This window comes from Panthera onca, chromosome F2 (genome assembly GCF_046562875.1).
Source record: "Panthera onca isolate mPanOnc1 chromosome F2, mPanOnc1 haplotype 2, whole genome shotgun sequence".
Classification (NCBI taxonomy): domain Eukaryota; kingdom Metazoa; phylum Chordata; class Mammalia; order Carnivora; family Felidae; genus Panthera; species Panthera onca.
In genome coordinates this window covers 34,626,394-34,649,990 of record NC_138356.1, presented here as the reverse complement: position 1 = coordinate 34,649,990, position 23,597 = coordinate 34,626,394, and the positions used below count along the sequence as shown (strand labels likewise).

General features: G+C 36.6%; 1 protein-coding gene across 1 annotated transcript in view; it reads left to right on the top strand.

Annotated features, from left to right (window-relative positions):
• The window catches only part of CNGB3 (cyclic nucleotide gated channel subunit beta 3), a 158,610-nt gene that overhangs the window by 101,075 nt on the left and 33,938 nt on the right, over nt 1-23,597 (top strand). Inside the window, exon 14 of the mRNA XM_060611518.3 lies at nt 15,039-15,122. Coding sequence (XP_060467501.3) covers nt 15,039-15,122 — 84 coding nt within the window. The remainder of the gene's footprint in view (nt 1-15,038; nt 15,123-23,597) is intronic.

The window sequence follows — 23,597 nt, the reverse complement described above, 5'->3', positions numbered from 1 at the left end:
ACTGTATACAGATTTATTATTTTTATTGCCTTATGTTTTAACAAAATCAGCAATCTGGAGAATTTACATGAAGTTAGAGTCAAATAAACTGGGTCTGTCTTTGGCAGATGACTTCTTTATTTTTTTTATTTTACTTTTTATTTTTTAAAATTTATATCCAAATTAGCATACAGTGCAACAATGATTTCAGGAGTAGATTCCTTAGTGCCCCTTACCCATTTAGCCCATCCCCTCTCACACAACCCCTCCAGTAACCCTCAGTTTGTTCTCCATATTTATGAGTCTCTTATGTTTTGTCCCCCTCCCCGTTTTTATATTATTTTTGTTTCCCTTCCCTTATGTTCATCTGTTTTGTCTCTTAAAGTCCTCATATGAGTAAATTCATATGATATTTGCTTTCTCTGACTAATTTCACTTAGCATAATACCCTCGAGTTCCATCCACGTAGTTGCAAATGGCAAGATTTCATTCTTTTTGATTGCTGAGTAAGACTCCATTGTCTATATATACCACATCTTCTTTATCCAGTCATCCATCGATGGACATTTGGTCTCTTTCCATACTTTGGCTATTGTTGATAGTGCTGCTATAAACATGGGGGTGCATGTGTCCCTTCGAAACAGCACACCTTTATCCCTTGGATAAATGCCTAGTAGTGCAATGCTGGGTCATAGGGTAGTTCTGTTTTTAGTTTTTTTTGAGGAACCTCCATACTGTTTTCCAGAGTGGCCGCACCAGCTTGCATTCCCACCAACAATGCAAAAGAGATCCTCTTTCTCCACATCCTCGCCAACATCTGTTGTTGCCTGAGTTGGTAATGTTAGCCATCCTGACAGGTGTAAGGTGGTATCTCACTGTAGTTTTGATTTGTATTTCCCTGATGATGAGTGATGTTGAGCATTTTTTCATGTGTTAGTTGGCCATCTGGATGTCTTCTTTAGAGAAGTGTCTATTCATGTCTTTTGCCCATTTCTTCACTGGATTATTTGTTTTTTGGGTGTTGAGTTTGATGAGTTCTTTATAGATTTTGGATACTAACCCTTTATGTGATATGTCATTTGCAAATATCTTCTCCCATTCTGTCGGTTGCCTTTTAGTTTTGCTGCTTGTTTCCTTCACTGTGCAGAAGCTTTTTATTTTGATGAGGTCCCAATAGTTCATTTTTGCTTTTTTTTCCCTTGCCTCTGGAGATGTGTTGAGTAAGAATTTGCTGCGGGCAAGATCAAAGAGGTTTTTGCCTGCTTGCTCCTCGAGGATTTTTATGGCTTCCTGTCTTACATTGAGGTCTTTCACCCATTTTGAGTTTATTTTTGGGTATGGTGTAAGAAAGTGGTCCACGTTCATTCTTCTTCATGTCGCTGTCCAGTTTTCCCAGCACCACTTGCTGAAGAGACTGTCTTTATTCCATTGGATATTCTGTCCTGCTTTGTCAAAGATTAGTTGGCCATATGTTTGTGGGTCCATTACTGGGTTCTCTATTCTGTTCTGAGTGTCTGTTCTTGTGCCAGTACCATACTGTCTTGATGATTACAGCTTTGTAGTATAGCTTGAAATCTGGGATTGTGATGCCTCCTGCTTTGGTTTCCTTTTTCAAGATTGCTTTGGCTATTTGGGGTCTTTTGTGGTTCCATACAAATTTTAGGATTATTTGCTCTAGCTCTGTGAAGAATGCTGGCATTATTTTGATAGGGATTGCATTGAATATGTAGATTGCTTTGGGTAGTATTGACATTTTAACAATATTTGTTCTTCCTATCCAGGAGCATGGAATCTTTTTCCATTTTTTTGTTTTTTCTTCAATTTCTTTCATAAGCTTTCTATAATTTTTAGGGTATAGATTTTTCACCTCTTTGGTTAGATTTATTCCTAGGTATTTTATGGTTTTTGGTGCAACTGTAAATGGGATCGATTCCTTGATTTCTCTTTCTGTCACTTCATTGTTGGTGTATAGGAATGCAACCGATTTCTGTGCGTTGATTTTATATCCTGCCACTTTCCTGAATTCATGAATCAATCCTAGCAGTTTTTTGGTGGAATCTTTTGGGTTTTCCATATAGAGTATCATGAGATGACTTCTTCTTTAGAAGCCACTCTCTCCTAATTGCGGTCAGAAAAGAGTTTTTCAGGCTCTTCTTGAATTAATTTAAATGTAATTAAACTCTATAGCTTTATGTCTTTCCTACTATGCACACAATTTCCCATTTATGAGTGTACCTTGGCAATGAGTGACAGACAAGACCCAAATTAGCTCTGGATTGGTCTGACAATCAGAGAATTGTGCCTAACCATGTCTTCTGTCACAAATGCTTTGGATTTAGAGTTTTTAGATGGCCAAATTCAAATTTAGAAGCTTTTGTTTTGGGGGGGGGGAATGAATAACAAAGAAATTTTTAACTTTTTGAGCGTCTTTAATTTTACTACTTTCTCCTCTTCTTTTTTTTTTTTTAATTTTTTTTTTTTTAACGTTTATTTATTTTTGAGACAGAGAGAGACAGAGCATGAATGGGGGACGGTCAGAGAGAGAGGGAGACACAGAATCCGAAATGGGCTCCAGGCTCTGAGCTGTCAGCACAGAGCCCGACGCTGGGCTCAAACTCACGGAGCGTGAGATCATGACCTGAGCCGAAGTCGGACACTTAACCGACTGAGCCACCCAGGTGCCCCAGCTTTCTCCTCTTCTTAATGCAATGTACTGCATGTAAACTTTTCTCATTAACATTTAATTCTGTGTGTGGCATGGCACTGATTTATCTATTTGATTATCTGTTCATTCAGAAGACATTTGTTAAGTTCCTACCATGTTCCAGGCATCATTTTAGCCACTTTGTTGAAAATAAATACTTGCTACATGGGGCCTAAATCCCAAAGAGGAAAATAAAAAATAAATATGAAATATGTTTTGAGGTGATAATTCTATGAACAAAATTAAGCAGACTAAGGCGGATGAGGAGGGTACTGGTCGATAAAGGCTGCTCTGATAAAGTACAATGGAGTATTTAAGCAAAGGACTACAGGAGGCAAGGAAATGAGCCATGCAGATATTGGAGGAGGGAAAGGAGGGATGGGCAGAAAGGCAATATTACAGGAGAATAGAGAAGATGAAGCCCTGAGCCAGCAACATCCTGAAAGGGGGCCAGGGTAGCTGAAGCAAGGGCACAGTGATAGAAAGCAAGAATAGTCCGAGGAGAATAAAAGAAAGGGAGGTCAAGGGGGATGGTAAGTTAATAGAGGATCTTGGAAGCTGTAGGATAGACCTTGGATTGTACTGTGAGATGCAAAAACCACTGAAGACCTTAGGCAGAAAGTGACCTATTTAAGATCAGTTTGAAGGGATCGTCTCTCCTATAATGTGGATAATAGACCATGGAAGCAAATGTGGAAGCAGGGAGGCCACATAGGGTTTACTGCAACCATCCATAGAAGACAGGATAGAGACCAGATCCAGAGTAGTAGGAGTAGAATTGTTAGGAAGTGGCCAAATATTGGATATATTCAAAGGAAGAGGCCCAAGTTTTTGCTGTTGATTGTGTGAAGGGAGAGAGAGACAGAGACAGGGAGAGAAAGGAAGCAAAGCTGACTCCATGGATTTAAGCCTGAGGAACATGAAGAACAAATATATCATTTGCAAAATAAGAAGTTTTGGAGTAAGTGAAGGGTGAGGGTGTTAGAAATGGCCTCTGTTTTGGGATGTGTTTGTTTGAGGTGGGAGTTAGACCTCCAGATGAAATGTCATGTAGGCAGTTTGATAAATAAATCTGAGTTCAGGGGAGATATCCAAGCTGAAGTAATAAATTTGTGCATATTAACATATTGATGTATTTCAAGCCATGGGACTGGATGTGATCCCCTAGGTTGAAAAGTGTAGACAGAAAGGAAGATGTAATCCAGACAGAAACATATGCCTTGAAAATACGTAATCAACACCATTGGGGACAAAATGAAGAAGCAGAAGCTGTATGGTAAAATGGTTGGGCAGAGTCACTCCCAGTGTTAGGCTCACCTCAGCTCCATAGGATACTAGAGTTAAGTCTGTATCCTAGGACTCTTTTCTTGATATATCCTTCTAGATTTCCATCCAGATTTTGGTGAAGATATAAACCATGTGATTTTAAAATTGGCAGATGACACAAAGTAAGAAGGAACAGTTTAAAATGTGTTAGATTATAGGGGCGTCTGGGTGACTCCATCAGTTGAGCATCCTGCTTCAGCACAGGTCATGATCTTGCAGTTCGTGGGTTTGAGCCCCACATCAGGCTTTACACTGATAATGCAGAGCCTGCTTCGGATTCTTTTTCTCTCCCTCTCTCTCTGCCCCTTCAGCACTCTCTCTCTCTCTCTCTTTCTCTCTCTCTCTCTCTCTCTCTCAAAATAAATAAATAAACTTTAATAAAATAAAATAAAATGTGTTATATTAAAAAACTAAAAATTAACTGAATACTTTGAAACAATGAGCAAAACCAAGATTAACTTCAACAGCATAAAAGTAAAGTTCCAAATTTAGACTGAAAATTGAAATATTACACATATAAAAGAGCCATAGCTAGTTTCACAACATTTTTTTTACACCTGGGCATTTTTGCTGACCTCAAACTCTGTATAAATCAACAAAGTTATGTATTATAATGTTATAATACATGTTTGTATTTGGTATAATGCTATACCAAACATAATTTGGTTTTCTTGATTATTTTAACTACATCTGGATTAACCTATAACATTGCAAATAACCCGTTTTAAGAACTTTTACAAGGTAGATAAGCTAAGAGTTACTGGTAAGAGGTAGGAGTTGAATAGTGAACCAAGGAAATAGTGAGAAGATGATCTTAAAAATAATATTATTTTATGATAATACAAATCAAATCAACAGTTGCTTCTAGTGGGGAGCAGGGATGAAGATACTGACTAGGAAGAGGCATAAGGGGACCTTGTGGGGTGAAATTTTTTGTCTTGCTATGGAAGCTACAGTGTGTTCATTTGTCAAAACTGATTCAACTGTCTCTTAAAATTTGTATATTTTACTTCTTATACATTATGCTTCCATTAAAAAAAGAAGAATGGCCCCAAACAAAAATGTTTAGTTATGGGATGTTTAGTTATGGGAAAAAAATAAATTCAAGAGGAGCAGAGTTTACATATATTAAAGTCACTTATATGGATAAGGAATGAGACTTACTCTATATTGTTTAGCAAAATAACACTCAACTGTAAACTCCATTTCTGAGCAACAGGCCCTGTACAGAGAAGTAAAACCTCTTGGAGAGCAAGCTTGGTCCTAATAGTCTTGATACTCACTGGACACAGCACAGTTTTAGACAGAGAATAGCTACTTAGCAAGGAAGGGAGGGAGGGGCAGTGGGGAGAGAGAAGGGGTGTGGGGAGGAGAAGAAGCACTGAGGCCAACTACTGAGATTATATGAAAGTAGTTTTCTAGTTGGAAAGTAATTTCTAATTTCTAGTGAGACTCCCACAGTGGAAGCTCCAGTGAAGTAGAAGCATCATGGAATGTGGACAAACAGAGTTTTCTGATCTTCTATCAGGGAAACTGGGAGAGAGATGCCTCCATTGGTTAGCAGGTTCAACTAAGTAAATGGTTTTCAAGCTGCAGATTACAATCCACTGGGGGGATCATGAATTCAGTTAAAGGAGTCACAACAAGCATGTAAAATAGAAGAGAAAATATCAGAGTACTTCACACATAAGTAAGGGTAGGTATTATATTATGAAATGTTTGTTTCTTTTATTTAGCTTTAAATGCACATATATATGGGGTCCTGGGTGGTTCAGTCAGTTAAGCATCCAACTCTTAATATCAGCTCAGGTCTTGATCTCAGGGTTGTGAGTTCAAACCCCACATCTGTGCTGGACATGATGCCTACTTTAAAAATAAAAGAAAATAGGGATACCTGGGTGGCTCAGTCAGTTAAGTGCCTTAGTTTCAGCTCAAGTCATGATCTCATGGTTCATGTAATCAAGACCTGCATCGGGCCCCTCACTGACAGCATGCAGCCTGCTTAAGATTCTCTCTCTCCCTCTCTCTGCGCCTCCCCTGCTCATTCTCCCTCTCTCTTAAAACAAATAAACTTTTTTTAATAAAATAAATTAAAGTAAATTAAATTAAAGCACATATAAATATGTGTATACTGAGCTCAACATAAATATCTGTGTTACGATAGGGTATGGTCAAAAAAGATATGAAAGCCATGAAGCTAAATTATTTTAATAGCATTTTAAAATGTTATAAAACTCTCAGGGCACCTGGGTGGCTCAGTTGGATAAGCCTCTCACTTCAGCTCAGGTCATAATCTCACAGTTCATGAGTTCAAGCCCCACATCGGGCTTTCTACTGTCAGCGCAAAGCTCACTTTAGATCTTCTGTCTCCCTCTCTCTCTGCCCCTCCTCTCCAAAAAATAAATAAACATTTCTTAAATGTTATAAAATTCTCTATACCTTAATGACTAGCTTAATTGAGAACAAGTAACATAATTTTCTCTCTTTCAAAAATAAAACAAAACCTTTAAATTATGTACCAATGACTTTTATGGGATTATCTCTAATTTGGAAAATTATCAGTTTTTAGCCTCAGAGTTTTTTCTGAGGCTAACATATGTTTTTTTTAATCCATAAAATCAGCAAAATCTGATCGAGAAAAAAAGGTTAAATCTTCACATCTTACTAATGTTGTATATAAACTTAGATTCATTCTTTCCTGACATTTCCATTAAAAATTCATTTTCTTCCAGAAAGAACCCATTTCCACTTATATTTCTGTTAAGTAAAAAGGGTTATTTTTTTCTAAAGCTAAATGAAGTAGAAAATGAATAGGTATGGGATTTTTCTAAATTTATTTTCGTGAAGGCAGTCTTAGTAGTTTATACAAATTTGTTATTTTTCTTAAGGCGAAAATAGGCTGAATGGTAATCCTACATCCTTACCTCATAAATTATACCCAACTGAGTCTGGTGTTGCTTCTATCAGTTACATACATTCGCAGAGTATCACCTATGCTCTCTGGCTGAGTGCACAATGGAGAGAACATTTGAAGTATGTGTGTGCAAAAGATGCTTAGGAGTCTACAGGGTGAGGAAGTGGAAGCTCCTGGGCAGGAGCCTTCTTATTATCACAAGCATGGGAAATTATAACCTGTTTACAGAATAAGAAGTTACGGCCAGTGCATAGGATGATAACGAAAGATGAATCTAGAAAGGTCAGTGAAGCCTGTAGGTAGTGTGGACCCAATCCTATAAGGAAAGAAAGCTAGAAAGCAGAAAACTGACAGTGTAGATTTCAGTTTTACAAAGACAAGAAATGGAACTACACTGAATAGACCAGAATATCCAAGAGTAACAAAGAAAGATGACTGTCAACTGTTGAAAACCTCCATACCTTGAATTCTTCCTGAAAGTGAATTTTCCATATCTTTAAAAGGCAGGCCAACAGAAAGAGAGAGAAAAAGAGACAGAGAAAAAAGAGAGAGAGATCTGGCACCAAGATTGGAGGCTAGCAGGCATGTTTTGTGTATTTTCAATCTTCCAGATTAGGGGAAATAAAAAGTATTTGAAAATCATTTAACTTACGAAGATTTATTTTAAGATGCCTTAAGGGATATTTTAAGTTTGTTTCTTGGGCCTTCAGTCAAAATTTTCATATGGACTTTTCTCCATTTTGTAAATTTGACAATGGATACAGATCTAGTAGAAATTGTTTGCAGGGAATGATTCTATGCTAAATAACCTTGCTTCGAGTTTTTTCAAAAGACATATATCTGTTGCTTTAATTTTATATTATATTCAAATTTCTTTAAAACTGCAAAAAGCACAAATGTGCTTATATTCCTTTCCTTTTAGCCTTGTGAAATTTGTTTACATATTAGTGGAACAGTGAGTGTTGTAATGCTTTAGCAAAAGTAATATAATAATGGAGTATTATAAATCATAATATGAACAACATTACATGAAAATTGTCCATACTTTTTTTGATCCTTCAATCTAATTACTGTTACCATAAACCTTGCTATACCCAATTCTTTCATGGCCTCTACATTAGTCAGGATATTCCAGAGAAATAGAACCAATAAGATATGCAGAGAGAGAGAGAGAGAGAGAGAGAGAGAGATTTATTGTAAGAAACTAGCTAATATAATCCTCAGGGTTGGTAACTTCAAAACCTGCAGGGCAAGCTAGCAGGCTGGAGACCATGAGAAGAGTTAATGGTGCAGCTCAAGTCCAAAAATAGTCTGGAAACACAATTCTGTCTTCCTCAGAAGACTTCAGTCTTGTTTTTCTCTTAACGCCTTCAACTGATTGGATAAGTCACACCCATATAATGGAGTATACCACACTTTACTCAAAACCTAATGATTTAAATATTAATCTCATCCAAAAAATATCTTCACAGTAACATTTGGTGTTTGACTATATATCTGAGAAGTCCATGGCCTAGCCAAATTGACACATAAAATTAACCATCAGGGTCCCCAAGCACTGTCAGAACTATATGTAATATAATCAAGTCAAAGATAAGAAACCAAGCTATTGCTAATGCCAAATTTGAAAATTGATACATGTGTCTTCTCAAAAATAATAATAGCTGATGTTATTGAGTTCTGACTGTGTACTATTCTGTATTATCTGCTTCTGTCAATTAATTCTCACAACACACCTCTAACAAATGTTTTATTAGTATCTCCATTTTACAGAAAGCGCAAATTACTTACCTGACTGAGGCCATAGATCTCAAAGCAATGAGAGAGGGTTTGAACACAGATTTTTTTTACCCCACAGTCTAGGAACTTAACCCATTTATGATGCTGGTTTTCAATTCCCCAGCAACCTTAGTTGGATAAGTGTAAGATGCTGAGGAACCAGAGAAATTTTTCCTAGGGGCAAAAAACAATGCTAGCTCATGGCAATTCTTCAGCAATTTCACAGAATTAGTATTAGCACATCAATTTCACACCCAGATACCTAAATTCACACACACTTTCCTATCCTCCTACTAAGAAAAAACCCTGAATCTCATGTGGTTCTTTTTTCTCTCAGTCAAGGCAAATAGAATGAGAGTAACAGGATTTTACTAAAACTTTGCTTCAATCAGTTGTGGCTAATTATTAAGATTTGCTTCTTCTACATGGTGTTTTCAGAGTTTCTAAAGAGCTTAGAGATGAATAGTCATAATATTTTTTAAAATTTTTTCACAAAAATGGCTCTCTTCCCTGCAGATTGCATGTTATTACAGCCCAAGCTCAAGTATTAAGCTAATAAGGAACACATCATTTCTATAAGGTTGGGCAGTTTTCTCTACTTTCTTATGATCTATTATTTTGATTACGATTTTTAAATATCTTTTATCAAATAAAATGCTAGGGAAATCACATTTTGCCTCTACCACTAAATTACCATCAATCAGAGAGAATTTAATAAAAGTTCTATTGCTCCACCTAGTGGTCAGAATTTAAATCTTACCTCTTCGAAACAGAGCTTAACAGTAAGAAATCAGGGATCCAGAGATACCAAAATGAGAATGTAGGCACCACCAGTCTGTCAAGGAAAGCACACCGTTTCTCACTATCTGCTGCTAAAGTAAAACTGCAGAACTGATCCCAAACAGGACACCTCACTGGGACCCATGACTCATTGTGATTATGAGGCAAGCGAGCCTGGAAAGGCTTTGGCTTCAGGGGTAGGAAAGATGCAGGGGAAGAGTTTTCTATGAGAGTGACAGACTGAGTCAGGAACAGAATGGAAATGACACCATTATTTCTACCAATCACACGGACCCCACAATAGTAACATCCTAAGCAGTTACGCCACCACATATTTTTTCTGAAGGGTTTCAAATCAGAGCATTACAATTAGACTTACTACATTTCATTTTTTTTAAGCTATATTTTTACCCTGGTGGTATCAGTAATAAGGTATTGTTGCTAGACTTTTTAAAGTATTTTCAACAATGAGATTATGACCCAGATGAATTCCATTCAACTATACACCCTGAACAGTTCCTCTGTCTAAAGCATTAGTGGGGCACTCCAGATACTATACCCCTATATTCCTTAGTCTCCAGTGACTCTCAATAAGGTGGGGAAATTCTAAATAATAACGCCCTTGGTTGTGCAATGATGAAGTGACTCAAAACATGAAATGCTTATATCAATTCCTGCCACATAGTAAATTCTGTTGTTATTATTACCATATTACTAACTGAAAAATAAAACTGATTCAATCACACATGAGTTTCTACACTGGTAAAATCATCTTCTTCATGTGGCCCTGCTTGAACATAGGAAGATGGATTGGATTTATCCACAGGGTTTCACTCAACTTGTGACTTTCCCACTTTGACTATGTGATACTGAAGCTCAGAAAAAATATAATTATTGTCAGTTCTCAAGGAACACTTGATGGACGTGACCTTTACAAGTGTTTGCAAATATTGAGCATAGGGTTGGGTCCAACATGACTTAGAACTCAAAAAGTTATGACATAGTAACTTGCAAATTATTATCACATTTGACTTCATTGCTTCCAACAGCTGCCAATAAGTACATGACTGGCATAGTCAATAGCATGGGCAACTGGATTTAGAACTCCCTGCTCTACACATATCACCCATCACTTGCTTAATAGGAATGGAGTCTAAGATGGGACAAAGCATTTCCTTTTATAATAAATAAGTCTGAGCTGAGAAAAGCCCAAGGAAGACTATTGTTTATACTTAAGGATGACTTAGAGTCACAGTGAGTTATAAATTACTGATAACATCTTAAGTTCTGTTTCAAAGAACTTAAGCAGGAATAAGCCCAGAACTGGAGGCATCCTACAGGACTGAGAAAGTAGTCATTCCAAAAATAAATGTTACCAACTTTTCAGTTGTGTTCAGAGCTTACCATTATTAAAAGAACTTTCTGGGTACAGGAAACACCATCTAATCTATATGTTATATTTTAAATAAAATAAAAATAGAATTTCTCTTAACTCTGTCCAGATCTCCAGAATCTTTATTCAAATCTGTGGCACATATTCATATAGCACTGAATTTCCCATTGTTGCAAATGGAATAATCTCTAACAACTTCGTTTTATACATCAGCCCATCTTTATTTAGTGCTTAGCATGCCCCAAATACTGGTGAGACATTGGGGGTACAAAAGTGAATAATACACATATCCAGTCCTCAGTTGCTCAGAAGATAGATTTAAAAGACAACAACAACACACACACACACTGGTGATTCTCTTTCTCTGACATCTATTGCATGTGTGACCTTAGGGAAATAGTCAATAGACTTCCTGAGCCTCCGTCCCTTCATCAATAACCAGGAGTAATAACAAATTAATTAATGCCAGACATCACAGGAAGGTTGAAAGAATAAAGCCAGTAAAGATAAGAAAATAGTAAAATTTAATACAAACGTTATTAATATAATGTTAATGTTGATACTTATACAGATACTCTTACTTTATAGAAAAAAGTACATTTATGAAACAATGACTGTGCTCTCACTTCCAGTAAATCAGAAAATTTCTTAATGGCTTCTATAAAAGAAATGGAGCTGCCATTACAAAGAAAGAAAACAGTAGCCCTGGGATGTAACTCTTTTTATACACAATAGTGGAGCAAAGTGTATCCCAAGAAAATAATCATTTTCAAAGGGTGGGGATAATTGTTCTCATATACATAAACTATAACAACTTCATAATGCAAATTTCATTAGCTACGTCTAAGTACAGATGAGAAGGACCTAGTTCTAGATCACAGCGGCCCCAAGGCCAGTGGCACCTGTCCATGAAGCAATTAGGAAACAGAATCACTTCATTGATAAAACGTAAACTGTAAGTTTTTATTACATACAGCTGCTATGTTCCGTTTACATAAATTGATACATATTCTATGCAAATGTGTTAATAAAAATTCATATTTATAACAGTTCAGATGTTTTTCTTTGAGGAAATCGAAACTATAAGCTAAAAGTTATTCTTGTAAGCACTTGCACATTTCGACTGAGGAAAGCAATAATTGTTTGCTTATCTATTTTAGAGCTTATCTCCTAGTTTGGTCTAACACTTTCATGGATTGGGTTTCCTTTATTAGTGCTTTCTGCCTGTGAGCTAACCTGAAGGATAGAAAGAAAAGATGAAACGCATTCCTCCTCAAAGGACATTCTGTTCCTACAAACAATCTCAGGATGTGTGTTTTACTTTATTTTCATTAAAATTAATAAAAGTCAAGCTGACATCTCATCCATTCTTCTCCCCAATTCCATTCTCCTCCCCTTCCCAGAGGTGGCCATTAGGATGATTTCAAGGGTATCCATCTAATCCTCATTTTTATAATTTTACTTTATATAAACATCAAGGCCTATTTTGTGTAACTTTCTCATAGCTGGAGTCATAGTGAATATATTCTACACCTTACTTTTGTGTGCAGCTCACATTTTTTGTCAAGTTCAATATATCTGTATATACATAGATCTGAATTATTTATTTTAACCACTGTATGGTAATCCAACTTACAAATCTTCAACATTTTTATCTGTCCACAGATTGGCATTATATTGTTTCCAATTTTTCCAGTACTGAAAAAAATACTGCACACACATCTCTGTGCATTTATAGAACAAGAATTATGGTTATAGGAAAACATTTAAAATCATTAATAACTCCTATGAATATTATTTAGTACAGCTGGGAATTTTCATCAAAGTTCATTCCAGTAGGAATTTCTCAAGGAATGAAAACTTAATTTTGGCCTAAAATTATAATTAGGATTGTAAAACTTAATGCCAAAATATTCAAATTGCACATATGAAAATAAATGTAAGTGGATTTGTTTAGATCTTCTATTTCTGATTATTTACAGTGTTATTCTTCTCCATGAATATGAATAATTGAGAGTTAGCTCCATTGCAATGATACTCCAAACATGTTTAAGCTTAAGAACTTTGAAATATATTTCTAATGAATTTTCTCTAAAACATCAAGAACATGAACTTTCTTTAGTGGGAGAGATCCTAAGATGAATCCAAAGTTTGTATGTGTTTTTAAGAGTTCTGAGTGATCAGAACAGCAATTTACAAAATGAAATTACTCTGAACCAATGACAGCTTTAAAAGAAATCAGGTATATGAGCCATATATTTAGATAATTTTTACTAAAAACAAAATAAGCACAATATTTAGAAAGAAATTAATGTTTGTCATTTGCTTTAGCAAATATGATAACCTGAGGCATGGTAGGAATAAAACAAATATAAATAAAAATCATATACCTTGCACAAAAAAATACATAACATGGTAAGAAAAGGCAAATTTTCCTTTACATATAAAAACCTTTCTGTGTTTTTGCAAATACAAATTATACTCCTCTTCAACTGACTCAAATTGTGCTATCCATATGAGCATCTTCTTGATGTTTCCCTACCCTCTTATCCCCACTCCCGGGAAGTTGTAATTGCCCCTCCTTTTAAAAGTTTTACAGATATTTAACTGGAATGTCTTATAACATGATTCACTTCGATCATCAATAACAGCTTTTCTGTTTACTTAAAACATCATCCCAACTAGCTTACTCTCTTTCATCTTTCATAGCTCCAAGGGCATGTAAAAAAGCTTGCTCATAGCAGCTTTTCATCAATTTTTGTTGGGCTGTATTAAGGTATTCTTGTCGGCCTTGGCCTTTTTTTCTATCCTGGATAACCAAAAGCTATACTTTCTCACATAAGTTTTTAAAATTCTAACTTCACATTCATTTGAATGCTCCTCACCAATGGCTACGTGAAGATACTTCAATCATAAATTATTAACTTTCCTTATCATTCAGCAAACCCAGTGTCTAAATTTCAGATGGATCTAGGTCAAGTGTTTGCTACTGAAGTCATTATGGAAAACTCGTGATTGCTAAAAGAATGATCATCCAATCCACAAATTGGGAGTACGCCCTTTGTGTCTCCTCCTCATTCCTCTGCTACTGACTATGACTACTTTTCTGCAAAATAATAGTTTCCCTAAGGGATGGGCAGGACCAATCACAAAAGGAAAGCAGCTATGAGAGAAAAATAAATAACAATATTTGGCAAAAGCAAAAGATTCAAAATCACTATGTAAAAACATTTTTGAAGCATCTGTCAATTCTTCTTTGCCTTATCATAATAGATAAATTATAATTTTTTAATGTTTATTTATTTTGAGAAAGAGCACAAGTGGCAGAGAGGGAGAGAGAATCCTAAGCAGGCTCCACATTGTTAATGCACAGCCTGGTTGTGGGGCTCAGTCTCACAAACTGTGCAATCATGACCTGAGCTGATATCAAGAGTCAGATGCTTAAACCGATTGAGCCACCCAAGTGTCCCAATAAATTATAATTCTCTGGGCACACCACAAATCTAGACACATATCCTAACAAGTCAAATTCGTCTCTTACACTATTAAAGTGGATATGAACATCATTCACTCAATAGGTACTGCTTTTGTATCTATTATATACAGATACTCTGCCTTTAAGAAGATAAATAAGTTGGTAAAGACAGACATAGAAGCCTTGACAGTTAAATAATAATACTTAACAAAAGTATTAAAGATGTTATAAAAAATAAAAATATTCAGATTTTGATTTTTATCTGTCAATCTTAGTATTAACCAATTATTATTGCTTATATTATCTTAATCATTAATATCCATCATTAGTTAGTCATTATGTTAAGTTTTACATGACTAAAATTTTATCATTGTGAATTAGTACCCATTTAACAGGTTAGGAAACTGAGGACATTAGAGATTCCATAGCAATAGGTAGTGGAGACAGGATTAGAACCCAAATCTATCTGACCAGGGATCCAAAGTCTTGCATTCAAACTATTGGGTTGGTTTTTTTTCTAAATTTTAGGTCAAAACAAATCCATATTCATTGGCAATTAATATTTTAGTGTTAACACAGACAATCTTTATTACTATTTATTTTCATATCCTTTTAAAGTTATTTGGAATGTTGTCTTTGTAGCTGTGTCTGTAAAAATTATTTTGCTTTTTGTTATTTTTTTCTTTAGGGTTGTGATACACAAATGATATATGACATGTTGCTAAGATTGAAATCCACTGTTTATTTACCTGGTGACTTTGTCTGCAAAAAGGTGAGTGCGTGCTATCTTTCAAATGCACAAATAGTAAATAAGTGCATTTAAGGGGTTCAGACATAGGTCAAGAGCTTAGTTTAAACAGAATCTCCAGGCTGAATTCCATAGTATAGGAATAATTATGATACACAGTTTTGTAAAAGAAGAATGTTCTCTCAGAGTTCAAAATGGAACAAGACAATATGGATTTCATTACTTATAGGGTATAAGTGTGGGTAGTGTGAAAAGTTGCTTTGTATAAATGTAAATCAATAGCCACACCCCATTAATGCCAAATATTTAAAGTGGAGAAAAAAGCTATAGAAGTGAAAGGTGATTCTGCCTTTTTTATGTCTTCAGCAAGATATCAGTTACCTCCATTTCGCTCACCCAATTAATGGATAATTAATGCCACATTCTTTTCAATTTTACTATGATTTTTATGATTGCAAAAGTAATACATGCTCATTATTTTTAAAATGGAAAACACATAAAAACATAAAGACAAAAATTCCACCACCCAGAAATAACCACTATTCATATATTCCAACCTATCTTTTTATACTGATTGATGTAGATAAATATTCTGTTATAAAATTGACATAATACAGGGGCGCCTGGGTGGCTCAGTTGGTTAAGTGTCCGACTTCAGCTCAGGTCATGATCTCACGGTCAGGTCCATGGGTTCGAGCCCTACGTCAGGCTCTGTGCTGTCAGTTCAGAGCCTGGAGCTTGCTTCAGATTTTGTGTCTCCCTCTCTCTCTGCCCCTCCCCCACTCATGCTGTCTCTATCAAAAAATGAATAAATGTTAAAAAAAATTTTTTTTAAGATCTTCTTTTTTTTTTCAATATATGAAGTTTATTGTCAAATTGGTTTCCATACAACACCCAGTGCTCATCCCAAAAGGTGCCCTCCTCAATAGCCATCACCCACCCTCCCCTCCCTCCCACCCCCCATCAACCCTCAGTTTGTTCTCAGTTTTTAAGAGTCTCATATGCTTTGGCTCTCTCCCACTATAACTTCTTTTTTTTTTTTTTTTCCTTCCCCTCCCCCATGGGTTTCTGTTAAGTTTCTCAGGATCCACATAAGAGTGAAACCATATGGTATCTGTCTTTCTCTGTATGGCTTATTTCACTTAGCATCACATTCTCCAGTTCCATCCACGTTGCTACAAAGGGCCATATTTCATTCTTTCTCATTGCCACGTAGTATTCCATTGTGTATATAAACCACAATTTCTTTATCCATTCATCAGTTGATGGACATTTAGGCTCTTTCCATAATTTAGCTATTGTTGAGAGTGCTGCTATAAACATTGGGGTACAAGTGCCCCTATGCATCAGTACTCCTGTATCACTTGGGTAAATTCCTAGCAGTGCTATTGCTGGGTCATAGGGTAGGTCTATTTTTAATTTTCTGAGGAACCTCCACACTGCTTTCCAGAGTGGCTGCACCAGCTTGCATTCCCACCAACAGTGCAAGAGGGTTCCCGTTTCTCCACATCCTCTCCAGCATCTATGGTCTCCTGATTTGTTCATTTTGGCCACTCTGACTGGCATGAGGTGATATCTGAGTGTGGTTTTGATTTGTATTTCCCTGATAAGGAGCGACGTTGAACATCTTTTCATGTGCCTGTTGGCCATCCGGATGTCTTCTTTAGAGAAGTGTCTATTCATGTTTTCTGCCCATTTCTTCACTGGGTTATTTGTTTTTCGGGTGTGGAGTTTGGTGAGCTCTTTATAGATTTTGGATACTAGCCCTTTGTCCGATATGTCATTTGCAAATATCTTTTCCCATTCCGTTGGTTGCCTTTTAGTTTTGTTGGTTGTTTCCTTTGCTGTGCAGAAGCTTTTTATCTTCATAAGGTCCCAGTAATTCATTTTTGCTTTTAATTCCCTTGCCTTTGGGGATGTGTCGAGTAAGAGATTGCTACGGCTGAGGTCAGAGAGGTCTTTTCCTGCTTTCTCCTCTAAGGTTTTGATGGTTTCCTGTCTCACATTCAGGTCCTTTATCCATTTTGAATTTATTTTTGTGAATGGTGTGAGAAAGTGGTCTAGTTTCAACCTTCTGCATGTTGCTGTCCAGTTCTCCCAGCACCATTTGTTAAAGAGACTGTCTTTTTTCCATTGGATGTTCTTTCCTGCTTTGTCAAAGATCAGTTGGCCATACGTTTGTGGGTCTAGTTCTGGGGTTTCTATTCTATTCCATTGGTCTATGTGTCTGTTTTGTGCCAATACCATGCTGTCTTGATGATTACAGCTTTGTAGTAGAGGCTAAAGTCTGCGATTGTGATGCCTCCTGCTTTGGTCTTCTTCTTCAAAATTACTTTGGCTATTCGGGGCCTTTTGTGGTTCCATATGAATTTTAGGATTGCTTGTTCTAGTTTCGAGAAGAATGCTGGTGCAATTTTGATAGGGATTGCATCGAATGTGTAGATAGCTTTGGGTAGTGTTGACATTTTGACAATATTTATTCTTCCAATCCATGAGCAGGGAATGTCTTTCCATTTCTTTATATCTTCTTCAATTACCTTCATAAGCTTTCTATAGTTTTCAGCATACAGATCTTTTACATCTTTGGTTAGATTTATTCCTAGGTATTTTATGCTTCTTGGTGCAATTGTGAATGGGATCAGTTTCTTTATTTGTCTTTCTGTTGCTTCATTGTTAGTGTATAAGAATGCAACTGATTTCTGTACATTGATTTTGTATCCTGCGACTTTGCTGAATTCATGTATCAGTTCTAGCAGACTTTTGGTGGAGTCTATCAGATTTTCCATGTATAATATCATGTCATCTGCAAAAAGCGAAAGCTTGACTTCATCTTTGCCAATTTTGATGCCTTTGATTTCCTTTTGTTGTCTGATTGCTGATGCTAGAACTTCCAACACTATGTTAAACAACAGCGGTGAGAGTGGGCATCCCTGTCGTGTTCCTGATCTCAGGGAAAAAGCTCTCAGTTTTTCCCCATTGAGGATGATGTTAGCTGTGGACTTTTCATAAATGGCTTTTATGTTAAAGATCTTCTTTAATTGACATCATGCTGCATTTATGTTTTGTCATGTAATTGTATATCATATGAACATTTTATTTACTATTCAGTAATCTTCTACAACCTCATTTTTAAAGCTACATAATATTATACTCTATGAATATATTCTAATCAACTTTCAAATGTTTGCTATTATAAATAACTCTACAGTGAACATTTTTGCACGTCCCTGATTTCTAACTTAAGGGAGAAGAGAAGGAATGCTGGCTTTGGATTTTATATCTTGAGGGACTAAATCAGTGGTGAAATAAATAATAAATATAAAAAGTAGAGAAGGATGAGCAGTTTAAAGAAATGAAAAATGATCCAAAACCCTGGACAGTTCACAAGCAAGTGAGAGTGAGAAGCATTTATGTCATTCTAAAATAATTTATTAAGTGCTATAGTAGACATAAGCACAAAGTGTTATAGGACACAGAGTAGGGACACTGGTCCCACTAGGATACTGACAACATTTCCTGGAGAAGATGGTATTTAAGCCAATTCCTAAAAAAATGAATTTACATAAACCAAGAGAAAGAAGAAATAAGCATTCCAGATAAAGGAAAGAATTATCATGAGCTAAGGCAGAAAGAAAAAACCTCTCTACCAAGGAAGTGCAGAGAACTACAATAAGTCAAAAGTTAGAACACATTAGTATCATTTATTCAAAAAACTCAAAAACTGTTTTTTAGCACTATGAGCCAGGCACCATGCTGAGTACTGGGTATAATCAACAGCAAGAAAGATGGTTCTTGTTCTCCAGGGACTTACAGTCTAGTGCAGGGCTTTCAATTCAGTATACACAGAATTTACTGAAATTAGAAGTCTGGGCTCTATACCAAACAATTCAGTGTATCAGAATGGAACCCACATATCAGTATTTTTAAAAGCTCCCAGATGATTGTAAAATGCAGCCAAAGTTGAGAATCACTGGCCTGATGGAAGATATAAACAATGAACAAGTGAAATAAAATCAAATGTATAACGGTGAAATGTGCTCACTTCAGTGGAGGAGTTAAGATGGCAGAGCAGTAGGAGGACCTTATGCCTGCCTCATCCCTCAAACACAGCTACTTAATTACAAATCATTCTGAACACCGAGGAAATTGATCTGAGGACTGAGAACAAACTGCACAACTAGAGAGAGAAAAGAGGCCACATCGTGGAAGGTAGGAGGTGCAGTGATGTGATTTGGAAGAGAAAACAATTGCAGATGTGCAGAGGGAAAACAGCCCTGATCACAGAGAGAGGAGAGAGGGAGAGAGAGAGAGAGAGAGAGAGAGAGAGAGAGAGAGAAAGAGAAAGCAGCACACGGGATTGTACAGAAAAAAAAAAAACTTCCCCAAAACCACTGACTAGGCTGATTATCACAAGTTTTTATAAGCAGCAGACCTGAAAGTCTAAAGTTTTAGAAATCTGCACCATTGCTAGGGTCAAGCCTGGCAGGTGTAGTGGTGCTCCTGTGGACAAGGAGAGAAGAGTCCTGGGAGTGGACAGTGTGCTCTGAGGATCCCCTGGGTCACACTGGAATAGACAGTTCCCCTCCCTGGAATGCATTTGGGACAGGCGGTACTGCCTCTCAGGGGACAAAAGAGCTGGTGGGTGCCGTTGAGTTACTCCATTCATTAGCATACAAGCAGAGACTCCTCTGTTGACAGCTAACCCGGATGCCAGTTTTATACTTTACCATAAAATCCAAACCCCTGCACAGTCATGCGACTGCTTTTCTGGGACAAACTGCACCAGCCAAAGCATGGTGAGACCATCCCCCAGGGGATCAGTGCAGGCCCATGCTGCACTGGGTCCCTAAAATGGTGTTTTGAAGCTCAGCCACGCACCTGAGATAAAACACAGGAGCATTGCACTACCAGGCAGGCAGAAGGCACAGACACAGACAGGATGAAGACAGGGATCAGACAGAAGCCTCAGACTCAAGAAGGGAGATTGTTCACTCTTCTGTGAGGGTTGTCTGAGGAGCAATGGGCACAAACTCTGCTCTCTGGGGAAAAGAGTGGGCTGATGCCATTTTTCACACCTCCCATCATCACAGAGCACACAACAGAGGCTTGAGCCTCTTACACCAAGCTCTGTCTCCCTGTGCTCTGCAACTCCTTTATTTTTAAGTTTATTTACTTATTTTTATAGAGAGACAGAGCAAGCGAGGGAGGGACAGAGAGAGGAAGAGAGAGAATCTCAGCAGTCTCTCCACTGTCAATGAGAAGCTGGCCTCAGGGCTTGAACTCATCAACCATGAAATCATGACCTGAGCCAAATGCAGGTGGCTTTTTTAATCAGTCAAGGAAGGAACAACAGCAAAGAAAACACAACCTCCACCCCCCATTATCCTCCTCCATGCATGCACTAGCTCTATTGATCATACAGTGCTGCACAGCTTCAGCTCTAGTGGAAATAGGACCAGAAAAAGGCTTTTCTAATACACAAAACATGGAGATGTAGACAAAATGCCAAGATGGAGGAATTCATCCCGAAAGAAGGAACAAAAAGAGTCAAAGCCAGGGAGCTAATCAAAATAGACATAATAAGTAATATGCCTGAACAAGAATTTAAACAGCAATCATAAGGATACTAGCTGGGCTTGAGAAAAGGATACAATAAACCAGAGAGACCCTTACTGCAGAGATAAAAGACCTAAAAACTAATCAGGTTAAAAGGAAAAATGTTATAACCAAGATGCAAAACTGACTGGAGGTAATGACAAGGATGGAAGAAGTAGAGGAATGAATAAGTGATTTCTGTAAAATTATGGAAAATAACGTACCTGAAAAGAAGAGGGAAAGAAAAATATTAGATCATAAATGTAGTCTTAGAGAACTCAGCAACTTCATTAAGCATAGTAACATTCTCACCATAGGAGTCCCAGTAAAAGAAGAGAGGGAAGGGGGGCAGAAAGGTTTATTTGAGCAAATTATAGCTGAAAAATTCCCTAATATGGGGAAAGAAATAGACATTCAAATCCAGGAGGCCCAGAGAACTCCCATCAAAATCAACAAAAGTTGACCAACACCAAGATATATCATAGTAAAATTTGCAAAATACAGAGATAAGGAAAGAATCCTGAGAGCAATAAGGGAATAGAAATTCCAAACCTACGAGGGAAGACAGATCAGGTCCACACTAGATCTCTTCACAGAAACCTGGCGGGCCAGAAGAGAGCGACATGATATATTCAACATGCTGATTGGGAAAAATATGCAGCCAAGAATACTTTATCCAGCAAGGCTGTCATTCAAAATAGAAGGAGAGATAAAGAGTTTCCTAGACAAAAACTAAAGGAGTTCATGACCACTAAACCAGCCCTGCAAGAAATATTAAAGGGGACTCTTTGAATGGGAAAAAACAAAAGCTACAAAGACTAGAAAAGAACAGATAAAATCTCCAGAAATAATGACTTTACAGGTTACATTCATATTTATCAATAATTATATGGAGTGAATTAGACATTAAGACAAAGATTGTAACAAGAGATGAAGAATGGCACTATACCATAAAAAAGGGGACAATCCAACAAGAAGACATAACAATTGTAAATATTTATGCCCCCTACTGGAAAGAACCAAAATAAATCAATCAATAAATAACAAACATAAAGAAACTTATTGAAAATAATACAATAATAGTGGGGGACTTTAACACCCGCACTTACAGCAATGGACAGAACATCTAAGCAGAAAATCAACAAGGAACAATGGATTTGAATGACACACTGGACCAGATGGATTTAGCAGATATATTCAGAATACTAAAGCAGCAGAATACACATTCTTCTTGTGTGCACATGGAACATTCTCCAGAATAGATCACATACTGGGTCACAAATCAGGCCTCAGCAAGTACAAAAATATCAGGATCATACCATGCATATTTTCAGACCACAACACTGAAACTAGAAGGCAGTCACAAGAAAAATTTGGAAAGACCACAAATACATGGAGGTTAAAGAACATCCTACTAAAGAATGAATGGGTTAACCGGGAAACTAAAGAAGAAATAAAAAATACATGGAAGCAGCTGAAAATGAAAACATGACAATCTAAAACCTTCAGGATGGAGCAAAGGCACAGCTAAGAGAGAAGTATATTGCAATATAGGCCTACCTCAAAACCAAGAAATATCTCAAATACACAACCTAACCTTACACCTAAAGGAGACAGAAAAGGAACACCAAATAAAGCCTAACGCCAGCAGAAGGGAAATAATAAAGGTTAGAGCAGAAATAAATGATATAGAAACAAACCGGCAAACAAAAAAACAGTGGAACAGATCAATGAAATTAAGAGCTGGTTCTTTGAAAGAATTATTAAAATTGATAAACCCCTAGCCAGACTTATCAAAAAGAAAAAAGACCGAAATAAATAAAATCACAAATGAAAAAGGAGAGATCACAACCAACACCACAGAAATACAAACAGTTACAAGAGATTATCATGAAAAATCATATGCCAATAATTTGGGTAATCTGGAATAAATTGATAAATTCCTAGAAACATACAAATTACCAAAACTGAAATAGGGAGAAATAGAAAATGTGAACAGATCAACAACCAGCAAAGAAATTGTACTCAAAAATCAGTACTCAAAAATCTCCCAACAAACAAAAATCCAAAGCCAGATGGCTTCCCAAGGGAATTCTACCAAACATTTAAAGATTTAATACCTATTATTCTCAAACTTCTCAAATTTAATACCTATTCTTCTCAAGAAAATAGAAATGAATGAAAACTCCCAAACTCATTCTACAAAGCCAACATTACCTTCATTCCAAAACCAAAGTCCCCACTAAAAAGGAGAATTTCCTTTCTCCTTTTGCATCCATGATGATAAATCAATAAATTTTATTGATCCATGATGATGCAAAAATTGTCAACAAGATACTAGCAAATTGAATCCAACAGTACCTTAGAGGAATTAACTATTCACCACAACCAAGTGTGATTTGCTCCTGGGCTGCAGGTGTGGTTGAACATTGCAAATAGATCAATGTGATATACAACACTAATAATAATTTTTTAAAAAAGGATAAGAACCATATGATTCTCTCAATAGATACAGAAAAAGCATTTGACAAAATACAGCATCATTCTTGATAGAAACCCTCCACCAAATAGGGTTACAGGGAACATACCTCAAGATCATAAAGGTTATATATGAAAGACCTATAGCTAATATCATCCTCAATGGAAAAACTGAGAGCTTTTCCTCTACTGTCAGGAACAAGACAAGGATATCCACTCTTACCACTGTTGTTAAACATAGTACTGGAAGTCCTAGCTTCAGCAATCGATAACAAATGGAAATAAAATGCGTCCACATCAGCAAGGAAGAAATCACACTTTCACTATTCACAGATGATATGATACTCCATGTGGAAAACCCAAAAAAACTCCACCAAAAAATTGCTAGAACCAATACACGAATTCAGAAAAGTCGCAGGATACAAA